Source organism: Brienomyrus brachyistius, chromosome 8 (genome assembly GCF_023856365.1).
Source record: "Brienomyrus brachyistius isolate T26 chromosome 8, BBRACH_0.4, whole genome shotgun sequence".
Classification (NCBI taxonomy): Eukaryota; Metazoa; Chordata; class Actinopteri; order Osteoglossiformes; family Mormyridae; genus Brienomyrus; species Brienomyrus brachyistius.
In genome coordinates, this window is record NC_064540.1 from 22636074 (window position 1) to 22661487 (window position 25414).

A 25414-nucleotide genomic window follows, 5' to 3' on the forward strand; every position below is an offset into this window, starting at 1 on the left:
AGCTTGGAAACAAGTTCATCTGAAATTACCATGACTAACGAACAGGTTTCAACAGAAAGGTCAGAGAAGACCACAGAAGGTGAAACAGAAGAAACTGAGCTCTCTACATCAGAAACACAAAAAATTACGTCACTACCAAATTTAACCACGAGTGCAAATACAGAATCAGCTTTGACAAATAATGCTATGAGTACATCAGAAGCATCGTCAGAAAGTCCAGAAGAACCCACTACATCTTCTCCCCAAGCAATGAGTGATTCCACACTATTTTCAATGCCAAACTCTGCGATTACTAGAGAATCACTGACGTCACATTTAAGCTTGGAAACAAGTTCATCTGAAATTACCATGACTAACGAACAGGTTTCAACAGAAAGGTCAGAGATGACCACAGAAGGTGAAACAGAAGAACCTGAGCTCTCTACATCAGAAATTCAGAACATGACATCACTACCAAATTCAACCATAGCTGCAATCTTAGAATCAACTCTGAGAAATAATGCTATGAGTACTTCAGAAGAATTGTCAGAAAGTCCAGAAGAACCCACTACATCTTCTCCCCAAGCAATGAGTGATTCCACACTATTTTCAATGCCAAACTCTGCGATTACTAGAGAATCACTGACGTCACATTTAAGCTTGGAAACAAGTTCATCTGAAATTACTATGACTAACGAACAGGTTTCAACAGAAAGGTCAGAGATGACCACAGAAGGTGAAACAGAAGAACCTGAGCTCTCTACATCAGAAATTCAGAACATGACATCACTACCAAATTCAACCATAGCTGCAATCTTAGAATCAACTTTGAGAAATAATGCTATGAGTACTTCAGAAGAATTGTCAGAAAGTCCAGAAGAACCCACTACATCTTCTCCCCAAGCAATGAGTGATTCCACACTATTTTCAATGCCAAACTCTGCGATTACTAGAGAATCACTGACGTCACATTTAAGCTTGGAAACAAGTTCATCTGAAATTACCATGACTAACGAACAGGTTTCAACAGAAAGGTCAGAGAAGATCACAGAAGGTGAAACAGAAGAACCTGAGCTCTCTACATCAGAAATTCAGAACATGACATCACTACCAAATTCAACCATAGCTGCAATCATAGAATCAACTTTGACAAATGATGCTATGAGTACATCAGAAGCATCGTCAGAAAGTCCAGAAGAACCCACTACATCTTCTCCCCAAGCAATGAGTGATTCCACACTATTTTCAATGCCAAACTCTGCGATTACTAGAGAATCACTGACGTCACATTTAAGCTTAGAAACAAGTTCATCTGAAATTACCATGACTAACGAACAGGTTTCAACAGAAAGGTCAGAGATGACCACAGAAGGTGAAACAGAAGAACCTGAGCTCTCTACATCAGAAGCACAAAAAATTACGTCACTACCAAATTTAACCACGACTGCAAATACAGAATCAGCTTTGACAAATAATGCTATGAGTACATCAGAAGCTTTGTCAGAAAGACCAGAAGAACCCGTTACATCTTCTCCCCAAGCAATGAGTGATTCCACACTATTTTCAATGCCCAATTCTGCAATTACTAGAGAATCACTGACGTCACATTTCAGCTTGGAAATAAGTTCAACAGAAATTACCATGACTAACGAACAGGTTTCAACAGAAAGGTCAGAGAAGACCACAGAAGGTGAAACAGAAGAACCTGAGCTCTCTACATCAGAAATTCAGAACATGACATCACTACCAAATTCAACCATAGCTGCAATCTTAGAATCAACTTTGAGAAATAATGCTATGAGTACTTCAGAAGAATTGTCAGAAAGTCCAGAAGAACCCACTACATCTTCTCCCCAAGCAATGAGTGATTCCACACTATTTTCAATGCCAAACTCTGCGATTACTAGAGAATCACTGACGTCACATTTAAGCTTGGAAACAAGTTCATCTGAAATTACCATGACTAACGAACAGGTTTCAACAGAAAGGTCAGAGAAGATCACAGAAGGTGAAACAGAAGAACCTGAGCTCTCTACATCAGAAATTCAGAACATGACATCACTACCAAATTCAACCATAGCTGCAATCATAGAATCAACTTTGACAAATAATGCTATGAGTACATCAGAAGCATCGTCAGAAAGTCCAGAAGAACCCACTACATCTTCTCCCCAAGCAATGAGTGATTCCACACTATTTTCAATGCCAAACTCTGCGATTACTAGAGAATCACTGACGTCACATTTAAGCTTGGAAACAAGTTCATCTGAAATTACCATGACTAACGAACAGGTTTCAACAGAAAGGTCAGAGAAGACCACAGAAGGTGAAACAGAAGAAACTGAGCTCTCTACATCAGAAACACAAAAAATTACGTCACTACCAAATTTAACCACGAGTGCAAATACAGAATCAGCTTTGACAAATAATGCTATGAGTACATCAGAAGCATCGTCAGAAAGTCCAGAAGAACCCACTACATCTTCTCCCCAAGCAATGAGTGATTCCACACTATTTTCAATGCCAAACTCTGCGATTACTAGAGAATCACTGACGTCACATTTAAGCTTGGAAACAAGTTCATCTGAAATTACCATGACTAACGAACAGGTTTCAACAGAAAGGTCAGAGATGACCACAGAAGGTGAAACAGAAGAACCTGAGCTCTCTACATCAGAAATTCAGAACATGACATCACTACCAAATTCAACCATAGCTGCAATCTTAGAATCAACTTTGAGAAATAATGCTATGAGTACTTCAGAAGAATTGTCAGAAAGTCCAGAAGAACCCACTACATCTTCTCCCCAAGCAATGAGTGATTCCACACTATTTTCAATGCCAAACTCTGCGATTACTAGAGAATCACTGACGTCACATTTAAGCTTGGAAACAAGTTCATCTGAAATTACCATGACTAACGAACAGGTTTCAACAGAAAGGTCAGAGATGACCACAGAAGGTGAAACAGAAGAACCTGAGCTCTCTACATCAGAAATTCAGAACATGACATCACTACCAAATTCAACCATAGCTGCAATCTTAGAATCAACTTTGAGAAATAATGCTATGAGTACTTCAGAAGAATTGTCAGAAAGTCCAGAAGAACCCACTACATCTTCTCCCCAAGCAATGAGTGATTCCACACTATTTTCAATGCCAAACTCTGCGATTACTAGAGAATCACTGACGTCACATTTAAGCTTGGAAACAAGTTCATCTGAAATTACCATGACTAACGAACAGGTTTCAACAGAAAGGTCAGAGAAGATCACAGAAGGTGAAACAGAAGAACCTGAGCTCTCTACATCAGAAATTCAGAACATGACATCACTACCAAATTCAACCATAGCTGCAATCATAGAATCAACTTTGACAAATAATGCTATGAGTACATCAGAAGGATCATCAGAAAGTCCAAAAGAACCCACTACATCTTCTCCCCAAGCAATGAGTGATTCCACACTATTTTCAATGCCAAACTCTGCGATTACTAGAGAATCACTGACGTCACATTTAAGCTTGGAAACAAGTTCATCTGAAATTACCATGACTAACGAACTGGTTTCAACAGAAAGGTCAGAGATGACCACAGAAGGCGAAACAGAAGAACCTGAGCTCTCTACATCAGAAACACAAAAAAATATGTCACTACCAAATTTAACCACGAGTGCAAATACAGAATCAGCTTTGACAAATAATGCTATGAGTACATCAGAAGCATCGTCAGAAAGTCCAGAAGAACCCACTACATCTTCTCCCCAAGCAATGAGTGATTCCACACTATTTTCAATGCCCAACACTGCAATTACTAGAGAATCACTGACGTCACATTTCAGCTGGGAAACAAGTTCAACTGAAATTACCATGACTAATGAACTGGTTTCAACAGAAAGGTCAGAGAAGACCACAGAAGGTGAAACAGAAGAACCTGAGCTCTCTACATCAGAAACACAAAAAATTACGTCACTACCAAATTTAACCACGAGTGCAAATACAGAATCAGCTTTGACAAATAATGCTATGAGTACATCAGTAGCATCGTCAGAAAGTCCAGAAGAACCCATTACATCTTCTCCCAAAGCAATGAGTGATTCCACACTATTTTCAATGCCAAACTCTACGATTACTAGAGAATCACTGACGTCACATTTAAGCTTGGAAACAAGTTCATCTGAAATTACCATGACTAACGAACAGGTTTCAACAGAAAGGTCAGAGATGACCACAGAAGGTGAAACAGAAGAACCTGAGCTCTCTACATCAGAAATTCAGAACATGACATCACTACCAAATTCAACCATAGCTGCAATCTTAGAATCAACTTTGAGAAATAATGCTATGAGTACTTCAGAAGCATCGTCAGAAAGTCCAGAAGAACCCACTACATATTCTCCCCAAGCAATGAGTGATTCCACACTATTTTCAATGCCAAACTCTGCGATTACTAGAGAATCACAGACGTCACATTTAAGCTTGGAAAGAAGTTCATCTGAAATTACCATGACTAACGAACAGGTTTCAACAGAAAGGTCAGAGAAGACCACAGAAGGTGAAACAGAAGAACCTGAGCTCTCTACATCAGAAACACAAAAAATTACGTCACTACCAAATTTAACCACGAGTGCAAATACAGAATCAGCTTTGACAACTAATGCTATGAGTACATCAGAAGCATCGTCAGAAAGTCCAGAAGAACCCACTACATCTTCTCCCCAAGCAATGAGTGATTCCACACTATTTTCAATGCCCAACACTGCAATTACTAGAGAATCACTGACGTCACATTTCAGCTTGGAAATAAGTTCATCTGAAATTATCATGACTAACGAACAGGTTTCAACAGAAAGGTCAGAGAAGACCACAGAAGGTGAAACAGAAGAACCTGAGCTCTCTACATCAGAAATTCAGAATATGACATCACTACCAAATTCAACCATAGCTGCAATCATAGAATCAACTTTGACAAATAATGCTATGAGTACATCAGAAGCATCGTCAGAAAGACCAGAAGAACCCACTACATGTTCTCCCCAAGCAATGAGTGATTCCACACTATTTTCAATGCCAAACTCTGCGATTACTAGAGAATCACTGACGTCACATTTAAGCTTGGAAACAAGTTCATCTGAAATTACCATGACTAACGAACAGGTTTCAAGAGAAAGGTCAGAGAAGACCACAGAAGGTGAAACAGAAGAACCTGAGCTCTCTACATCAGAAACACAAAAAATTACGTCACTACCAAATTTAACCACGAGTGCAAATGCAGAATCAGCTTTGACAAATAATGCTATGAGTACATCAGAAGCATCGTCAGAAAGTCCAGAAGAACCCACTACATCTTCTCCCCAAGCAATGAGTGAATCCACACTATTTTCAATGTCAAACTCTGCGATTACTAGAGAATCACTGACGTCACATTTAAGCTTGGAAACAAGTTCATCTGAAATTACCATGACTAACGAACAGGTTTCAACAGAAAGGTCAGAGATGACCACAGAAGGTGAAACAGAAGAACCTGAGCTCTCTACATCAGAAATTCAGAACATGACATCACTACCAAATTCAACCATAGCTGCAATCTTAGAATCAACTTTGAGAAATAATGCTATGAGTACTTCAGAAGCATCGTCAGAAAGTCCAGAAGAACCCACTACATCTTCTCCCCAAGCAATGAGTGATTCCACACTATTTTCAATGCCAAACTCTGCGATTACTAGAGAATCACTGACGTCACATTTAAGCTTGGAAACAAGTTCATCTGAAATTACCATGACTAACGAACAGGTTTCAAGAGAAAGGTCAGAGAAGACCACAGAAGGTGAAACAGAAGAACCTGAGCTCTCTACATCAGAAACACAAAAAATTACGTCACTACCAAATTTAACCACGAGTGCAAATGCAGAATCAGCTTTGACAAATAATGCTATGAGTACATCAGAAGCATCGTCAGAAAGTCCAGAAGAACCCACTACATCTTCTCCCCAAGCAATGAGTGAATCCACACTATTTTCAATGTCAAACTCTGCGATTACTAGAGAATCACTGACGTCACATTTAAGCTTGGAAACAAGTTCATCTGAAATTACCATGACTAACGAACAGGTTTCAACAGAAAGGTCAGAGATGACCACAGAAGGTGAAACAGAAGAACCTGAGCTCTCTACATCAGAAATTCAGAACATGACATCACTACCAAATTCAACCATAGCTGCAATCTTAGAATCAACTTTGAGAAATAATGCTATGAGTACTTCAGAAGCATCGTCAGAAAGTCCAGAAGAACCCACTACATCTTCTCCCCAAGCAATGAGTGATTCCACACTATTTTCAATGCCAAACTCTGCGATTACTAGAGAATCACTGACGTCACATTTAAGCTTGGAAACAAGTTCATCTGAAATTACCATGACTAACGAACAGGTTTCAACAGAAAGGTCAGAGAAGACCACAGAAGGTGAAACAGAAGAACCTGAGCTCTCTACATCAGAAATACAAAAAATTACGTCACTACCAAATTTAACCACGAGTGCAAATACAGAATCAGCTTTGACAAATAATGCTATGAGTACATCAGAAGCATCGTCAGAAAGACCAGAAGAACCCGTTACATCTTCTCCCCAAGCAATGAGTGATTCCACACTATTTTCAATGCCCAACTCTGCAATTACTAGAGAATCACTGACGTCACATTTCAGCTTGGAAATAAGTTCAACTGAAATTTCCATGACTAACGAACAGGTTTCAACAGAAAGGTCAGAGAAGACCACAGAAGGTGAAACAGAAGAACCTGAGCTCTCTACATCAGAAATTCAGAACATGACATCACTACCAAATTCAACCAAAGGTGCAATTATAGAATCAACTTTGACAAATAATGCTATGAGTACATCAGAAGCATCGTCAGAAAGACCAGAAGAACCCAGTACATCTACTCCCCAAGCAATGAGTGATTCCACACTATTTTCAATGCCAAACTCTGCGATTACTAGAGAATCACTGACGTCACATTTAAGCTTGGAAACAAGTTCATCTGAAATTACCATGACTAACGAACAGGTTTCAACAGAAAGGTCAGAGAAGACCACAGAAGGTGAAATAGAAGAAACTGAGCTCTCTACATCAGAAACACAAAAAATTATGTCACTACCAAATTTAACCACGAGTGCAAATGCAGAATCAGCTTTGACAAATAATGCTATGAGTACATCAGAAGCATCGTCAGAAAGTCCAGAAGAACCCACTACATCTTCTCCCCAAGCAATGAGTGAATCCACACTATTTTCAATGTCAAACTCTGCGATTACTAGAGAATCACTGACGTCACATTTAAGCTTGGAAACAAGTTCATCTGAAATTACCATGACTAACGAACAGGTTTCAACAGAAAGGTCAGAGATGACCACAGAAGGTGAAACAGAAGAACCTGAGCTCTCTACATCAGAAATTCAGAACATGACATCACTACCAAATTCAACCATAGCTGCAATCTTAGAATCAACTTTGAGAAATAATGCTATGAGTACTTCAGAAGCATCGTCAGAAAGTCCAGAAGAACCCACTACATCTTCTCCCCAAGCAATGAGTGATTCCACATTATTTTCAATGCCAAACTCTGCGATTACTAGAGAATCACTGACGTCACATTTAAGCTTGGAAACAAGTTCATCTGAAATTACCATGACTAACGAACAGGTTTCAACAGAAAGGTCAGAGAAGACCACAGAAGGTGAAACAGAAGAACCTGAGCTCTCTACATCAGAAATACAAAAAATTACGTCACTACCAAATTTAACCACGAGTGCAAATACAGAATCAGCTTTGACAAATAATGCTATGAGTACATCAGAAGCATCGTCAGAAAGACCAGAAGAACCCGTTACATCTTCTCCCCAAGCAATGAGTGATTCCACACTATTTTCAATGCCCAACTCTGCAATTACTAGAGAATCACTGACGTCACATTTCAGCTTGGAAATAAGTTCAACTGAAATTACCATGACTAACGAACAGGTTTCAACAGAAAGGTCAGAGAAGACCACAGAAGGTGAAACAGAAGAACCTGAGCTCTCTACATCAGAAATTCAGAACATGACATCACTACCAAATTCAACCAAAGGTGCAATTATAGAATCAACTTTGACAAATAATGCTATGAGTACATCAGAAGCATCGTCAGAAAGACCAGAAGAACCCAGTACATCTACTCCCCAAGCAATGAGTGATTCCACACTATTTTCAATGCCAAACTCTGCGATTACTAGAGAATCACTGACGTCACATTTAAGCTTGGAAACAAGTTCATCTGAAATTACCATGACTAACGAACAGGTTTCAACAGAAAGGCCAGAGAAGACCACAGAAGGTGAAACAGAAGAAACTGAGCTCTCTACATCAGAAACACAAAAAATTACGTCACTACCAAATTTAACCACGAATGCAAATACAGAATCAGCTTTGACAAATAATGCTATGAGTACATCAGAAGCATCGTCAGAAAGTCCAGAAGAACCCACTACATCTTCTCCCCAAGCAATGAGTGATTCCACACTATTTTCAATGCCAAACTCTGCGATTACTAGAGAATCACTGACGTCACATTTAAGCTTGGAAACAAGTTCATCTGAAATTACCATGACTAACGAACAGGTTTCAACAGAAAGGTCAGAGATGACCAAAGAAGGTGAAACAGAAGAACCTGAGCTTTCTACATCAGAAATTCAGAACATGACATCACTACCAAATACAACCAAAGCTGCAATCTTAGAATCAACTTTGAGAAATAATGCTATGAGTACTTCAGAAGAATTGTCAGAAAGTCCAGAAGAACCCACTACATCTTCTCCCCAAGCAATGAGTGATTCCACACTATTTTCAATGCCAAACTCTGCGATTACTAGAGAATCACTGACGTCACATTTAAGCTTGGAAACAAGTTCATCTGAAATTACCATGACTAACGAACAGGTTTCAACAGAAAGGTCAGAGAAGACCACAGAAGGTGAAACAGAAGAACCTGAGCTCTCTACATCAGAAACACAAAAAAATATGTCACTACCAAATTTAACCACGAGTGCAAATACAGAATCAGCTTTGACAAATAATGCTATGAGTACATCAGAAGCATCGTCAGAAAGTCCAGAAGAACCCACTACATCTTCTCCCCAAGCAATGAGTGATTCCACACTATTTTCAATGCCCAACACTGCAATTACTAGAGAATCACTGACGTCACATTTCAGCTGGGAAACAAGTTCAACTGAAATTACCATGACTAATGAACAGGTTTCAACAGAAAGGTCAGAGAAGACCACAGAAGATGAAACAGAAGAACCTGAGCTCTCTACATCAGAAATTCAGAACATGACATCACTACCAAATTCAACCAAAGGTGCAATTATAGAATCAACTTTGACAAATAATGCTATGAGTACATCAGAAGCATCGTCAGAAAGACCAGAAGTACCCGTTACATCTTCTCCCCAAGCAATGAGTGATTCCACAGTATTTTCAATGCCCAACTCTGCAATTACTAGAGAATCACTGACGTCACATTTCAGCTTGGAAATAAGTTCAACTGAAATTACCATGACTAACGAACAGGTTTCAACAGAAAGGTCAGAGAAGACCACAGAAGGTGAAACAGAAGAACCTGAGCTCTCTACATCAGAAATACAAAAAATTACGTCACTACCAAATTTAACCACGAATGCAAATACAGAATCAGCTTTGACAAATAATGCTATGAGTACATCAGAAGCATCGTCAGAAAGTCCAGAAGAACCCACTACATCTTCTCCCCAAGCAATGAGTGATTCCACACTATTTTCAATGCCAAACTCTGCGATTACTAGAGAATCACTGACGTCACATTTAAGCTTGGAAACAAGTTCATCTGAAATTACCATGACTAACGAACAGGTTTCAACAGAAAGGTCAGAGATGACCAAAGAAGGTGAAACAGAAGAACCTGAGCTTTCTACATCAGAAATTCAGAACATGACATCACTACCAAATACAACCAAAGCTGCAATCTTAGAATCAACTTTGAGAAATAATGCTATGAGTACTTCAGAAGAATTGTCAGAAAGTCCAGAAGAACCCACTACATCTTCTCCCCAAGCAATGAGTGATTCCACACTATTTTCAATGCCAAACTCTGCGATTACTAGAGAATCACTGACGTCACATTTAAGCTTGGAAACAAGTTCATCTGAAATTACCATGACTAACGAACAGGTTTCAACAGAAAGGTCAGAGAAGACCACAGAAGGTGAAACAGAAGAACCTGAGCTCTCTACATCAGAAACACAAAAAAATATGTCACTACCAAATTTAACCACGAGTGCAAATACAGAATCAGCTTTGACAAATAATGCTATGAGTACATCAGAAGCATCGTCAGAAAGTCCAGAAGAACCCACTACATCTTCTCCCCAAGCAATGAGTGATTCCACACTATTTTCAATGCCCAACACTGCAATTACTAGAGAATCACTGACGTCACATTTCAGCTGGGAAACAAGTTCAACTGAAATTACCATGACTAATGAACAGGTTTCAACAGAAAGGTCAGAGAAGACCACAGAAGATGAAACAGAAGAACCTGAGCTCTCTACATCAGAAATTCAGAACATGACATCACTACCAAATTCAACCAAAGGTGCAATTATAGAATCAACTTTGACAAATAATGCTATGAGTACATCAGAAGCATCGTCAGAAAGACCAGAAGAACCCGTTACATCTTCTCCCCAAGCAATGAGTGATTCCACACTATTTTCAATGCCCAACTCTGCAATTACTAGAGAATCACTGACGTCACATTTCAGCTTGGAAATAAGTTCAACTGAAATTACCATGACTAACGAACAGGTTTCAACAGAAAGGTCAGAGAAGACCACAGAAGGTGAAACAGAAGAACCTGAGCTCTCTACATCAGAAATTCAGAACATGACATCACTACCAAATTCAACCATAGCTGCAATCATAGAATCAACTTTGACAAATAATGCTATGAGTACATCAGAAGGATCATCAGAAAGTCCAAAAGAACCCACTACATCTTCTCCCCAAGCAATGAGTGATTCCACACTATTTTCAATGCCAAACTCTGCGATTACTAGAGAATCACTGACGTCACATTTAAGCTTGGAAACAAGTTCATCTGAAATTACCATGACTAACGAACTGGTTTCAACAGAAAGGTCAGAGAAGACCACAGAAGATGAAACAGAAGAACCTGAGCTCTCTACATCAGAAATTCAGAACATGACATCACTACCAAATTCAACCAAAGGTGCAATTATAGAATCAACTTTGACAAATAATGCTATGAGTACATCAGAAGGATCACCAGAAAGACCAGAAGAACCCAGTACATCTACTCCCCAAGCAATGAGTGATTCCACACTATTTTCAATGCCAAACTCTGCGATTACTAGAGAATCACTGACGTCACATTTAAGCTTGGAAACAAGTTCAACTGAAATTACCATGACTAACGAACAGGTTTCAACAGAAAGGTCAGAGAAGACCACAGAAGGTGAAACAGAAGAACCTGAGCTCTCTACATCAGAAACACAAAAAATTACGTCACTACCAAATTCAACCAAAGGTGCAATTATAGAATCAACTTTGACAAATAATGCTATGAGTACATCAGAAGCATCGTCAGAAAGACCAGAAGAACCCAGTACATCTACTCCCCAAGCAATGAGTGATTCCACACTATTTTCAATGCCAAACTCTGCGATTACTAGAGAATCACTGATGTCACATTTAAGCTTGGAAACAAGTTCATCTGAAATTACCATGACTAACGAACAGGTTTCAACAGAAAGGTCAGAGAAGACCACAGGTGAAACAGAAGAACCTGAGCTCTCTACATCAGAAACACAAAAAATTACGTCACTACCAAATTCAACAAAAGGTGCAATTATAGAATCAACTTTGACAAATAATGCTATGAGTACATTAGAAGCATCGTCAGAAAGACCAGAAGAACCCAGTACATCTACTCCCCAAGCAATGAGTGATTCCACACTATTTTCAATGCCAAACTCTGCGATTACTAGAGAATCACTGACGTCACATTTAAGCTTGGAAACAAGTTCATCTGAAATTACCATGACTAACGAACAGGTTTCAACAGAAAGGTCAGAGAAGACCACAGAAGGTGAAACAGAAGAACCTGAGCTCTCTACATCAGAAATTCAGAACATGACATCACTACCAAATTCAACCATAGCTGCAATCTTAGAATCAACTTTGAGAAATAATGCTATGAGTACTTCAGAAGCTTCGTCAGAAAGTCCAGAAGAACCCGCTACATCTTATCCCCAAGCAATGAGTGATTCCACACTATTTTCAATGCCCAACTCTGCGATTACTAGAGAATCACTGACGTCACATTTAAGCTTGGAAACAAGTTCAACTGAAATTACCATGACTAAGAAACAGGTTTCAACAGAAAGGTCAGAGATGACCACAGAAGGCGAAACAGAAGAACCTGAGCTCTCTACATCAGAAACACAAAAAATTACGTCACTACCAAATTTAACCACGAGTGCAAATACAGAATCAGCTTTGACAAATAATGCTATGAGTACATCAGTAGCATCGTCAGAAAGTCCAGAAGAACCCATTACATCTTCTCCCAAAGCAATGAGTGATTCCACACTATTTTCAATGCCAAACTCTGCGATTACTAGAGAATCACTGACGTCACATTTAAGCTTGGAAACAAGTTCATCTGAAATTACCATGACTAACGAACAGGTTTCAACAGAAAGGTCAGAGATGACCACAGAAGGTGAAACAGAAGAACCTGAGCTCTCTACATCAGAAATTCAGAACATGACATCACTACCAAATTCAACCAAAGGTGCAATTATAGAATCAACTTTGACAAATAATGCTATGAGTACATCAGAAGCATCGTCAGAAAGACCAGAAGTACCCGTTACATCTTCTCCCCAAGCAATGAGTGATTCCACAGTATTTTCAATGCCCAACTCTGCAATTACTAGAGAATCACTGACGTCACATTTCAGCTTGGAAATAAGTTCAACTGAAATTACCATGACTAACGAACAGGTTTCAACAGAAAGGTCAGAGAAGACCACAGAAGGTGAAACAGAAGAACCTGAGCTCTCTACATCAGAAATACAAAAAATTACGTCACTACCAAATTTAACCACGAATGCAAATACAGAATCAGCTTTGACAAATAATGCTATGAGTACATCAGAAGCATCGTCAGAAAGTCCAGAAGAACCCACTACATCTTCTCCCCAAGCAATGAGTGATTCCACACTATTTTCAATGCCAAACTCTGCGATTACTAGAGAATCACTGACGTCACATTTAAGCTTGGAAACAAGTTCATCTGAAATTACCATGACTAACGAACAGGTTTCAACAGAAAGGTCAGAGATGACCAAAGAAGGTGAAACAGAAGAACCTGAGCTTTCTACATCAGAAATTCAGAACATGACATCACTACCAAATACAACCAAAGCTGCAATCTTAGAATCAACTTTGAGAAATAATGCTATGAGTACTTCAGAAGAATTGTCAGAAAGTCCAGAAGAACCCACTACATCTTCTCCCCAAGCAATGAGTGATTCCACACTATTTTCAATGCCAAACTCTGCGATTACTAGAGAATCACTGACGTCACATTTAAGCTTGGAAACAAGTTCATCTGAAATTACCATGACTAACGAACAGGTTTCAACAGAAAGGTCAGAGAAGACCACAGAAGGTGAAACAGAAGAACCTGAGCTCTCTACATCAGAAACACAAAAAAATATGTCACTACCAAATTTAACCACGAGTGCAAATACAGAATCAGCTTTGACAAATAATGCTATGAGTACATCAGAAGCATCGTCAGAAAGTCCAGAAGAACCCACTACATCTTCTCCCCAAGCAATGAGTGATTCCACACTATTTTCAATGCCCAACACTGCAATTACTAGAGAATCACTGACGTCACATTTCAGCTGGGAAACAAGTTCAACTGAAATTACCATGACTAATGAACAGGTTTCAACAGAAAGGTCAGAGAAGACCACAGAAGATGAAACAGAAGAACCTGAGCTCTCTACATCAGAAATTCAGAACATGACATCACTACCAAATTCAACCAAAGGTGCAATTATAGAATCAACTTTGACAAATAATGCTATGAGTACATCAGAAGCATCGTCAGAAAGACCAGAAGAACCCGTTACATCTTCTCCCCAAGCAATGAGTGATTCCACACTATTTTCAATGCCCAACTCTGCAATTACTAGAGAATCACTGACGTCACATTTCAGCTTGGAAATAAGTTCAACTGAAATTACCATGACTAACGAACAGGTTTCAACAGAAAGGTCAGAGAAGACCACAGAAGGTGAAACAGAAGAACCTGAGCTCTCTACATCAGAAATTCAGAACATGACATCACTACCAAATTCAACCATAGCTGCAATCATAGAATCAACTTTGACAAATAATGCTATGAGTACATCAGAAGGATCATCAGAAAGTCCAAAAGAACCCACTACATCTTCTCCCCAAGCAATGAGTGATTCCACACTATTTTCAATGCCAAACTCTGCGATTACTAGAGAATCACTGACGTCACATTTAAGCTTGGAAACAAGTTCATCTGAAATTACCATGACTAACGAACTGGTTTCAACAGAAAGGTCAGAGAAGACCACAGAAGATGAAACAGAAGAACCTGAGCTCTCTACATCAGAAATTCAGAACATGACATCACTACCAAATTCAACCAAAGGTGCAATTATAGAATCAACTTTGACAAATAATGCTATGAGTACATCAGAAGGATCACCAGAAAGACCAGAAGAACCCAGTACATCTACTCCCCAAGCAATGAGTGATTCCACACTATTTTCAATGCCAAACTCTGCGATTACTAGAGAATCACTGACGTCACATTTAAGCTTGGAAACAAGTTCAACTGAAATTACCATGACTAACGAACAGGTTTCAACAGAAAGGTCAGAGAAGACCACAGAAGGTGAAACAGAAGAACCTGAGCTCTCTACATCAGAAACACAAAAAATTACGTCACTACCAAATTCAACCAAAGGTGCAATTATAGAATCAACTTTGACAAATAATGCTATGAGTACATCAGAAGCATCGTCAGAAAGACCAGAAGAACCCAGTACATCTACTCCCCAAGCAATGAGTGATTCCACACTATTTTCAATGCCAAACTCTGCGATTACTAGAGAATCACTGACGTCACATTTAAGCTTGGAAACAAGTTCATCTGAAATTACCATGACTAACGAACAGGTTTCAACAGAAAGGTCAGAGAAGACCACAGGTGAAACAGAAGAACCTGAGCTCTCTACATCAGAAACACAAAAAATTACGTCACTACCAAATTCAACAAAAGGTGCAATTATAGAATCAACTTTGACAAATAATGCTATGAGTACATTAGAAGCATCGTCAGAAAGACCAGAAGAACCCAGTACATCTACTCCCCAAGCAATGAGTGATTCCACACTATTTTCAATGCCAAACTCTGCGATTACTAGAGAATCACTGACGTCACATTTAAGCTTGGAAACAAGTTCATCTGAAATTACCATGACTAACGAACAGGTTTCAACAGAAAGGTCAGAGAAGACCACAGAAGGTGAAACAGAAGAACCTGAGCTCTCTACATCAGAAATTCAGAACATGACATCACTACCAAATTCAACCATAGCTGCAATCTTAGAATCAACTTTGAGAAATAATGCTATGAGTACTTCAGAAGCTTCGTCAGAAAGTCCAGAAGAACCCGCTACATCTTATCCCCAAGCAATGAGTGATTCCACACTATTTTCAATGCCCAACTCTGCGATTACTAGAGAATCACTGACGTCACATTTAAGCTTGGAAACAAGTCCAACTGAAATTACCATGACTAAGAAACAGGTTTCAACAGAAAGGTCAGAGATGACCACAGAAGGCGAAACAGAAGAACCTGAGCTCTCTACATCAGAAACACAAAAAATTACGTCACTACCAAATTTAACCACGAGTGCAAATACAGAATCAGCTTTGACAAATAATGCTATGAGTACATCAGTAGCATCGTCAGAAAGTCCAGAAGAACCCATTACATCTTCTCCCAAAGCAATGAGTGATTCCACACTATTTTCAATGCCAAACTCTGCGATTACTAGAGAATCACTGACGTCACATTTAAGCTTGGAAACAAGTTCATCTGAAATTACCATGACTAACGAACAGGTTTCAACAGAAAGGTCAGAGATGACCACAGAAGGTGAAACAGAAGAACCTGAGCTCTCTACATCAGAAATTCAGAACATGACATCACTACCAAATTCAACCATAGCTGCAATCTTAGAATCAACTTTGAGAAATAATGCTATGAGTACTTCAGAAGCATCGTCAGAAAGTCCAGAAGAACCCACTACATCTTCTCCCCAAGCAATGAGTGATTCCACACTATTTTCAATGCCAAACTCTGCGATAACTAGAGAATCACTGACGTCACATTTAAGCTTGGAAACAAGTTCATATGAAATTACCATGACTAACGAACAGGTTTCAACAGAAAGGTCAGAGATGACCACAGAAGGTGAAACAGAAGAACCTGAGCTCTCTACATCAGAAATTCAGAACATGACATCACTACCAAATTCAACCATAGCTGCAATCTTAGAATCAACTTTGACAAATAATGCTATGAGTACTTCAGAAGAATTGTCAGAAAGTCCAGAAGAACCCACTACATCTTCTCCCCAAGCAATGAGTGATTCCACACTATTTTCAATGCCCAACACTGCAATTACTAGAGAATCACTGACGTCACATTTCAGCTTGGAAATAAGTTCATCTGAAATTACCATGACTAACGAACAGGTTTCAACAGAAAGGTCAGAGAAGACCACAGAAGGTGAAACAGAAGAACCTGAGCTCTCTACATCAGAAATTCAGAATATGACATCACTACCAAATTCAACCATAGCTGCAATCATAGAATCAACTTTGACAAATAATGCTATGAGTACATCAGAAGCATCGTCAGAAAGACCAGAAGAACCCACTACATGTTCTCCCCAAGCAATGAGTGATTCCACACTATTTTCAATGCCAAACTCTGCGATTACTAGAGAATCACTGACGTCACATTTAAGCTTGGAAACAAGTTCATCTGAAATTACCATGACTAACGAACAGGTTTCAAGAGAAAGGTCAGAGAAGACCACAGAAGGTGAAACAGAAGAACCTGAGCTCTCTACATCAGAAACACAAAAAATTACGTCACTACCAAATTTAACCACGAGTGCAAATGCAGAATCAGCTTTGACAAATAATGCTATGAGTACATCAGAAGCATCGTCAGAAAGTCCAGAAGAACCCACTACATCTTCTCCCCAAGCAATGAGTGAATCCACACTATTTTCAATGTCAAACTCTGCGATTACTAGAGAATCACTGACGTCACATTTAAGCTTGGAAACAAGTTCATCTGAAATTACCATGACTAACGAACAGGTTTCAACAGAAAGGTCAGAGATGACCACAGAAGGTGAAACAGAAGAACCTGAGCTCTCTACATCAGAAATTCAGAACATGACATCACTACCAAATTCAACCATAGCTGCAATCTTAGAATCAACTTTGAGAAATAATGCTATGAGTACTTCAGAAGCATCGTCAGAAAGTCCAGAAGAACCCACTACATCTTCTCCCCAAGCAATGAGTGATTCCACACTATTTTCAATGCCAAACTCTGCGATTACTAGAGAATCACTGACGTCACATTTAAGCTTGGAAACAAGTTCATCTGAAATTACCATGACTAACGAACAGGTTTCAACAGAAAGGTCAGAGAAGACCACAGAAGGTGAAACAGAAGAACCTGAGCTCTCTACATCAGAAATACAAAAAATTACGTCACTACCAAATTTAACCACGAGTGCAAATACAGAATCAGCTTTGACAAATAATGCTATGAGTACATCAGAAGCATCGTCAGAAAGACCAGAAGAACCCGTTACATCTTCTCCCCAAGCAATGAGTGATTCCACACTATTTTCAATGCCCAACTCTGCAATTACTAGAGAATCACTGACGTCACATTTCAGCTTGGAAATAAGTTCAACTGAAATTTCCATGACTAACGAACAGGTTTCAACAGAAAGGTCAGAGAAGACCACAGAAGGTGAAACAGAAGAACCTGAGCTCTCTACATCAGAAATTCAGAACATGACATCACTACCAAATTCAACCAAAGGTGCAATTATAGAATCAACTTTGACAAATAATGCTATGAGTACATCAGAAGCATCGTCAGAAAGACCAGAAGAACCCAGTACATCTACTCCCCAAGCAATGAGTGATTCCACACTATTTTCAATGCCAAACTCTGCGATTACTAGAGAATCACTGACGTCACATTTAAGCTTGGAAACAAGTTCATCTGAAATTACCATGACTAACGAACAGGTTTCAACAGAAAGGTCAGAGAAGACCACAGAAGGTGAAATAGAAGAAACTGAGCTCTCTACATCAGAAACACAAAAAATTATGTCACTACCAAATTTAACCACGAGTGCAAATGCAGAATCAGCTTTGACAAATAATGCTATGAGTACATCAGAAGCATCGTCAGAAAGTCCAGAAGAACCCACTACATCTTCTCCCCAAGCAATGAGTGAATCCACACTATTTTCAATGTCAAACTCTGCGATTACTAGAGAATCACTGACGTCACATTTAAGCTTGGAAACAAGTTCATCTGAAATTACCATGACTAACGAACAGGTTTCAACAGAAAGGTCAGAGATGACCACAGAAGGTGAAACAGAAGAACCTGAGCTCTCTACATCAGAAATTCAGAACATGACATCACTACCAAATTCAACCATAGCTGCAATCTTAGAATCAACTTTGAGAAATAATGCTATGAGTACTTCAGAAGCATCGTCAGAAAGTCCAGAAGAACCCACTACATCTTCTCCCCAAGCAATGAGTGATTCCACATTATTTTCAATGCCAAACTCTGCGATTACTAGAGAATCACTGACGTCACATTTAAGCTTGGAAACAAGTTCATCTGAAATTACCATGACTAACGAACAGGTTTCAACAGAAAGGTCAGAGAAGACCACAGAAGGTGAAACAGAAGAACCTGAGCTCTCTACATCAGAAATACAAAAAATTACGTCACTACCAAATTTAACCACGAGTGCAAATACAGAATCAGCTTTGACAAATAATGCTATGAGTACATCAGAAGCATCGTCAGAAAGACCAGAAGAACCCGTTACATCTTCTCCCCAAGCAATGAGTGATTCCACACTATTTTCAATGCCCAACTCTGCAATTACTAGAGAATCACTGACGTCACATTTCAGCTTGGAAATAAGTTCAACTGAAATTACCATGACTAACGAACAGGTTTCAACAGAAAGGTCAGAGAAGACCACAGAAGGTGAAACAGAAGAACCTGAGCTCTCTACATCAGAAATTCAGAACATGACATCACTACCAAATTCAACCAAAGGTGCAATTATAGAATCAACTTTGACAAATAATGCTATGAGTACATCAGAAGCATCGTCAGAAAGACCAGAAGAACCCAGTACATCTACTCCCCAAGCAATGAGTGATTCCACACTATTTTCAATGCCAAACTCTGCGATTACTAGAGAATCACTGACGTCACATTTAAGCTTGGAAACAAGTTCATCTGAAATTACCATGACTAACGAACAGGTTTCAACAGAAAGGCCAGAGAAGACCACAGAAGGTGAAACAGAAGAAACTGAGCTCTCTACATCAGAAACACAAAAAATTACGTCACTACCAAATTTAACCACGAATGCAAATACAGAATCAGCTTTGACAAATAATGCTATGAGTACATCAGAAGCATCGTCAGAAAGTCCAGAAGAACCCACTACATCTTCTCCCCAAGCAATGAGTGATTCCACACTATTTTCAATGCCAAACTCTGCGATTACTAGAGAATCACTGACGTCACATTTAAGCTTGGAAACAAGTTCATCTGAAATTACCATGACTAACGAACAGGTTTCAACAGAAAGGTCAGAGATGACCAAAGAAGGTGAAACAGAAGAACCTGAGCTTTCTACATCAGAAATTCAGAACATGACATCACTACCAAATACAACCAAAGCTGCAATCTTAGAATCAACTTTGAGAAATAATGCTATGAGTACTTCAGAAGAATTGTCAGAAAGTCCAGAAGAACCCACTACATCTTCTCCCCAAGCAATGAGTGATTCCACACTATTTTCAATGCCAAACTCTGCGATTACTAGAGAATCACTGACGTCACATTTAAGCTTGGAAACAAGTTCATCTGAAATTACCATGACTAACGAACAGGTTTCAACAGAAAGGTCAGAGAAGACCACAGAAGGTGAAACAGAAGAACCTGAGCTCTCTACATCAGAAACACAAAAAAATATGTCACTACCAAATTTAACCACGAGTGCAAATACAGAATCAGCTTTGACAAATAATGCTATGAGTACATCAGAAGCATCGTCAGAAAGTCCAGAAGAACCCACTACATCTTCTCCCCAAGCAATGAGTGATTCCACACTATTTTCAATGCCCAACACTGCAATTACTAGAGAATCACTGACGTCACATTTCAGCTGGGAAACAAGTTCAACTGAAATTACCATGACTAATGAACAGGTTTCAACAGAAAGGTCAGAGAAGACCACAGAAGATGAAACAGAAGAACCTGAGCTCTCTACATCAGAAATTCAGAACATGACATCACTACCAAATTCAACCAAAGGTGCAATTATAGAATCAACTTTGACAAATAATGCTATGAGTACATCAGAAGCATCGTCAGAAAGACCAGAAGTACCCGTTACATCTTCTCCCCAAGCAATGAGTGATTCCACAGTATTTTCAATGCCCAACTCTGCAATTACTAGAGAATCACTGACGTCACATTTCAGCTTGGAAATAAGTTCAACTGAAATTACCATGACTAACGAACAGGTTTCAACAGAAAGGTCAGAGAAGACCACAGAAGGTGAAACAGAAGAACCTGAGCTCTCTACATCAGAAATACAAAAAATTACGTCACTACCAAATTTAACCACGAATGCAAATACAGAATCAGCTTTGACAAATAATGCTATGAGTACATCAGAAGCATCGTCAGAAAGTCCAGAAGAACCCACTACATCTTCTCCCCAAGCAATGAGTGATTCCACACTATTTTCAATGCCAAACTCTGCGATTACTAGAGAATCACTGACGTCACATTTAAGCTTGGAAACAAGTTCATCTGAAATTACCATGACTAACGAACAGGTTTCAACAGAAAGGTCAGAGATGACCAAAGAAGGTGAAACAGAAGAACCTGAGCTTTCTACATCAGAAATTCAGAACATGACATCACTACCAAATACAACCAAAGCTGCAATCTTAGAATCAACTTTGAGAAATAATGCTATGAGTACTTCAGAAGAATTGTCAGAAAGTCCAGAAGAACCCACTACATCTTCTCCCCAAGCAATGAGTGATTCCACACTATTTTCAATGCCAAACTCTGCGATTACTAGAGAATCACTGACGTCACATTTAAGCTTGGAAACAAGTTCATCTGAAATTACCATGACTAACGAACAGGTTTCAACAGAAAGGTCAGAGAAGACCACAGAAGGTGAAACAGAAGAACCTGAGCTCTCTACATCAGAAACACAAAAAAATATGTCACTACCAAATTTAACCACGAGTGCAAATACAGAATCAGCTTTGACAAATAATGCTATGAGTACATCAGAAGCATCGTCAGAAAGTCCAGAAGAACCCACTACATCTTCTCCCCAAGCAATGAGTGATTCCACACTATTTTCAATGCCCAACTCTGCAATTACTAGAGAATCACTGACGTCACATTTCAGCTTGGAAATAAGTTCAACTGAAATTACCATGACTAACGAACAGGTTTCAACAGAAAGGTCAGAGAAGACCACAGAAGGTGAAACAGAAGAACCTGAGCTCTCTACATCAGAAATTCAGAACATGACATCACTACCAAATTCAACCATAGCTGCAATCATAGAATCAACTTTGACAAATAATGCTATGAGTACATCAGAAGGATCATCAGAAAGTCCAAAAGAACCCACTACATCTTCTCCCCAAGCAATGAGTGATTCCACACTATTTTCAATGCCAAACTCTGCGATTACTAGAGAATCACTGACGTCACATTTAAGCTTGGAAACAAGTTCATCTGAAATTACCATGACTAACGAACTGGTTTCAACAGAAAGGTCAGAGAAGACCACAGAAGATGAAACAGAAGAACCTGAGCTCTCTACATCAGAAATTCAGAACATGACATCACTACCAAATTCAACCAAAGGTGCAATTATAGAATCAACTTTGACAAATAATGCTATGAGTACATCAGAAGGATCACCAGAAAGACCAGAAGAACCCAGTACATCTACTCCCCAAGCAATGAGTGATTCCACACTATTTTCAATGCCAAACTCTGCGATTACTAGAGAATCACTGACGTCACATTTAAGCTTGGAAACAAGTTCAACTGAAATTACCATGACTAACGAACAGGTTTCAACAGAAAGGTCAGAGAAGACCACAGAAGGTGAAACAGAAGAACCTGAGCTCTCTACATCAGAAACACAAAAAATTACGTCACTACCAAATTCAACCAAAGGTGCAATTATAGAATCAACTTTGACAAATAATGCTATGAGTACATCAGAAGCATCGTCAGAAAGACCAGAAGAACCCAGTACATCTACTCCCCAAGCAATGAGTGATTCCACACTATTTTCAATGCCAAACTCTGCGATTACTAGAGAATCACTGACGTCACATTTAAGCTTGGAAACAAGTTCATCTGAAATTACCATGACTAACGAACAGGTTTCAACAGAAAGGTCAGAGAAGACCACAGGTGAAACAGAAGAACCTGAGCTCTCTACATCAGAAACACAAAAAATTACGTCACTACCAAATTCAACAAAAGGTGCAATTATAGAATCAACTTTGACAAATAATGCTATGAGTACATTAGAAGCATCGTCAGAAAGACCAGAAGAACCCAGTACATCTACTCCCCAAGCAATGAGTGATTCCACACTATTTTCAATGCCAAACTCTGCGATTACTAGAGAATCACTGACGTCACATTTAAGCTTGGAAACAAGTTCATCTGAAATTACCATGACTAACGAACAGGTTTCAACAGAAAGGTCAGAGAAGACCACAGAAGGTGAAACAGAAGAACCTGAGCTCTCTACATCAGAAATTCAGAACATGACATCACTACCAAATTCAACCATAGCTGCAATCTTAGAATCAACTTTGAGAAATAATGCTATGAGTACTTCAGAAGCTTCGTCAGAAAGTCCAGAAGAACCCGCTACATCTTATCCCCAAGCAATGAGTGATTCCACACTATTTTCAATGCCCAACTCTGCGATTACTAGAGAATCACTGACGTCACATTTAAGCTTGGAAACAAGTTCAACTGAAATTACCATGACTAAGAAACAGGTTTCAACAGAAAGGTCAGAGATGACCACAGAAGGCGAAACAGAAGAACCTGAGCTCTCTACATCAGAAACACAAAAAATTACGTCACTACCAAATTTAACCACGAGTGCAAATACAGAATCAGCTTTGACAAATAATGCTATGAGTACATCAGTAGCATCGTCAGAAAGTCCAGAAGAACCCATTACATCTTCTCCCAAAGCAATGAGTGATTCCACACTATTTTCAATGCCAAACTCTGCGATTACTAGAGAATCACTGACGTCACATTTAAGCTTGGAAACAAGTTCATCTGAAATTACCATGACTAACGAACAGGTTTCAACAGAAAGGTCAGAGATGACCACAGAAGGTGAAACAGAAGAACCTGAGCTCTCTACATCAGAAATTCAGAACATGACATCACTACCAAATTCAACCAAAGGTGCAATTATAGAATCAACTTTGACAAATAATGCTATGAGTACATCAGAAGCATCGTCAGAAAGACCAGAAGTACCCGTTACATCTTCTCCCCAAGCAATGAGTGATTCCACAGTATTTTCAATGCCCAACTCTGCAATTACTAGAGAATCACTGACGTCACATTTCAGCTTGGAAATAAGTTCAACTGAAATTACCATGACTAACGAACAGGTTTCAACAGAAAGGTCAGAGAAGACCACAGAAGGTGAAACAGAAGAACCTGAGCTCTCTACATCAGAAATACAAAAAATTACGTCACTACCAAATTTAACCACGAGTGCAAATACAGAATCAGCTTTGACAAATAATGCTATGAGTACATCAGTAGCATCGTCAGAAAGTCCAGAAGAACCCATTACATCTTCTCCCAAAGCAATGAGTGATTCCACACTATTTTCAATGCCAAACTCTGCGATTACTAGAGAATCACTGACGTCACATTTAAGCTTGGAAACAAGTTCATCTGAAATTACCATGACTAACGAACAGGTTTCAACAGAAAGGTCAGAGATGACCACAGAAGGTGAAACAGAAGAACCTGAGCTCTCTACATCAGAAATTCAGAACATGACATCACTACCAAATTCAACCAAAGGTGCAATTATAGAATCAACTTTGACAAATAATGCTATGAGTACATCAGAAGCATCGTCAGAAAGACCAGAAGTACCCGTTACATCTTCTCCCCAAGCAATGAGTGATTCCACAGTATTTTCAATGCCCAACTCTGCAATTACTAGAGAATCACTGACGTCACATTTCAGCTTGGAAATAAGTTCAACTGAAATTACCATGACTAACGAACAGGTTTCAACAGAAAGGTCAGAGAAGACCACAGAAGGTGAAACAGAAGAACCTGAGCTCTCTACATCAGAAATACAAAAAATTACGTCACTACCAAATTTAACCACGAATGCAAATACAGAATCAGCTTTGACAAATAATGCTATGAGTACATCAGAAGCATCGTCAGAAAGTCCAGAAGAACCCACTACATCTTCTCCCCAAGCAATGAGTGATTCCACACTATTTTCAATGCCAAACTCTGCGATTACTAGAGAATCACTGACGTCACATTTAAGCTTGGAAACAAGTTCATCTGAAATTACCATGACTAACGAACAGGTTTCAACAGAAAGGTCAGAGATGACCAAAGAAGGTGAAACAGAAGAACCTGAGCTTTCTACATCAGAAATTCAGAACATGACATCACTACCAAATACAACCAAAGCTGCAATCTTAGAATCAACTTTGAGAAATAATGCTATGAGTACTTCAGAAGAATTGTCAGAAAGTCCAGAAGAACCCACTACATCTTCTCCCCAAGCAATGAGTGATTCCACACTATTTTCAATGCCAAACTCTGCGATTACTAGAGAAT

The 25414-nt window shown here is 39.1% G+C and overlaps 2 protein-coding genes across 2 annotated transcripts; both read left to right on the forward strand.

Annotated features, from left to right (window-relative positions):
• The first annotated feature begins 840 nt into the window (after positions 1-840).
• LOC125747780 (serine-rich adhesin for platelets-like) lies at positions 841-3433 on the forward strand. The gene is made up of 4 exons (XM_049023264.1): positions 841-1033; positions 1352-1635; positions 1954-2697; positions 3428-3433. Exons 1-4 carry the CDS (start codon positions 886-888, stop codon positions 3431-3433), a joined length of 1182 nt encoding a protein of 393 aa, XP_048879221.1. The 5' UTR covers positions 841-885.
• Positions 3434-11720: 8287 nt separating this feature from the next.
• Positions 11721-24412, forward strand: LOC125747781 (location of vulva defective 1-like). Its single transcript, XM_049023265.1, has 3 exons — positions 11721-11811; positions 23251-24105; positions 24407-24412. The coding sequence occupies exons 1-3, from the start codon at positions 11722-11724 to the stop codon at positions 24410-24412; spliced, it is 951 nt and encodes a 316-aa protein (XP_048879222.1). The 5' UTR covers position 11721.
• The last annotated feature ends 1002 nt before the right edge of the window (positions 24413-25414 follow it).

Coding starts and splice junctions, on each gene's coding strand:
- LOC125747780 (XM_049023264.1), top strand. CDS start 886: ATGAGTGATTCCACACTATTTTCAATGCCAAACTCTGCGATTACTAGA. Junction 1,034..1,351: donor GTCAGAGAAGATCACAGAAG/GTGAAACAGAAG, acceptor TGACCACAGAAG/GTGAAACAGAAGAACCTGAG. Junction 1,636..1,953: donor TTACCATGACTAACGAACAG/GTTTCAACAGAA, acceptor ACTAACGAACAG/GTTTCAACAGAAAGGTCAGA.
- LOC125747781 (XM_049023265.1), top strand. CDS start 11,722: ATGCCAAACTCTGCGATTACTAGAGAATCACTGATGTCACATTTAAGC. Junction 11,812..23,250: donor TTACCATGACTAACGAACAG/GTTTCAACAGAA, acceptor ACTAACGAACAG/GTTTCAACAGAAAGGTCAGA.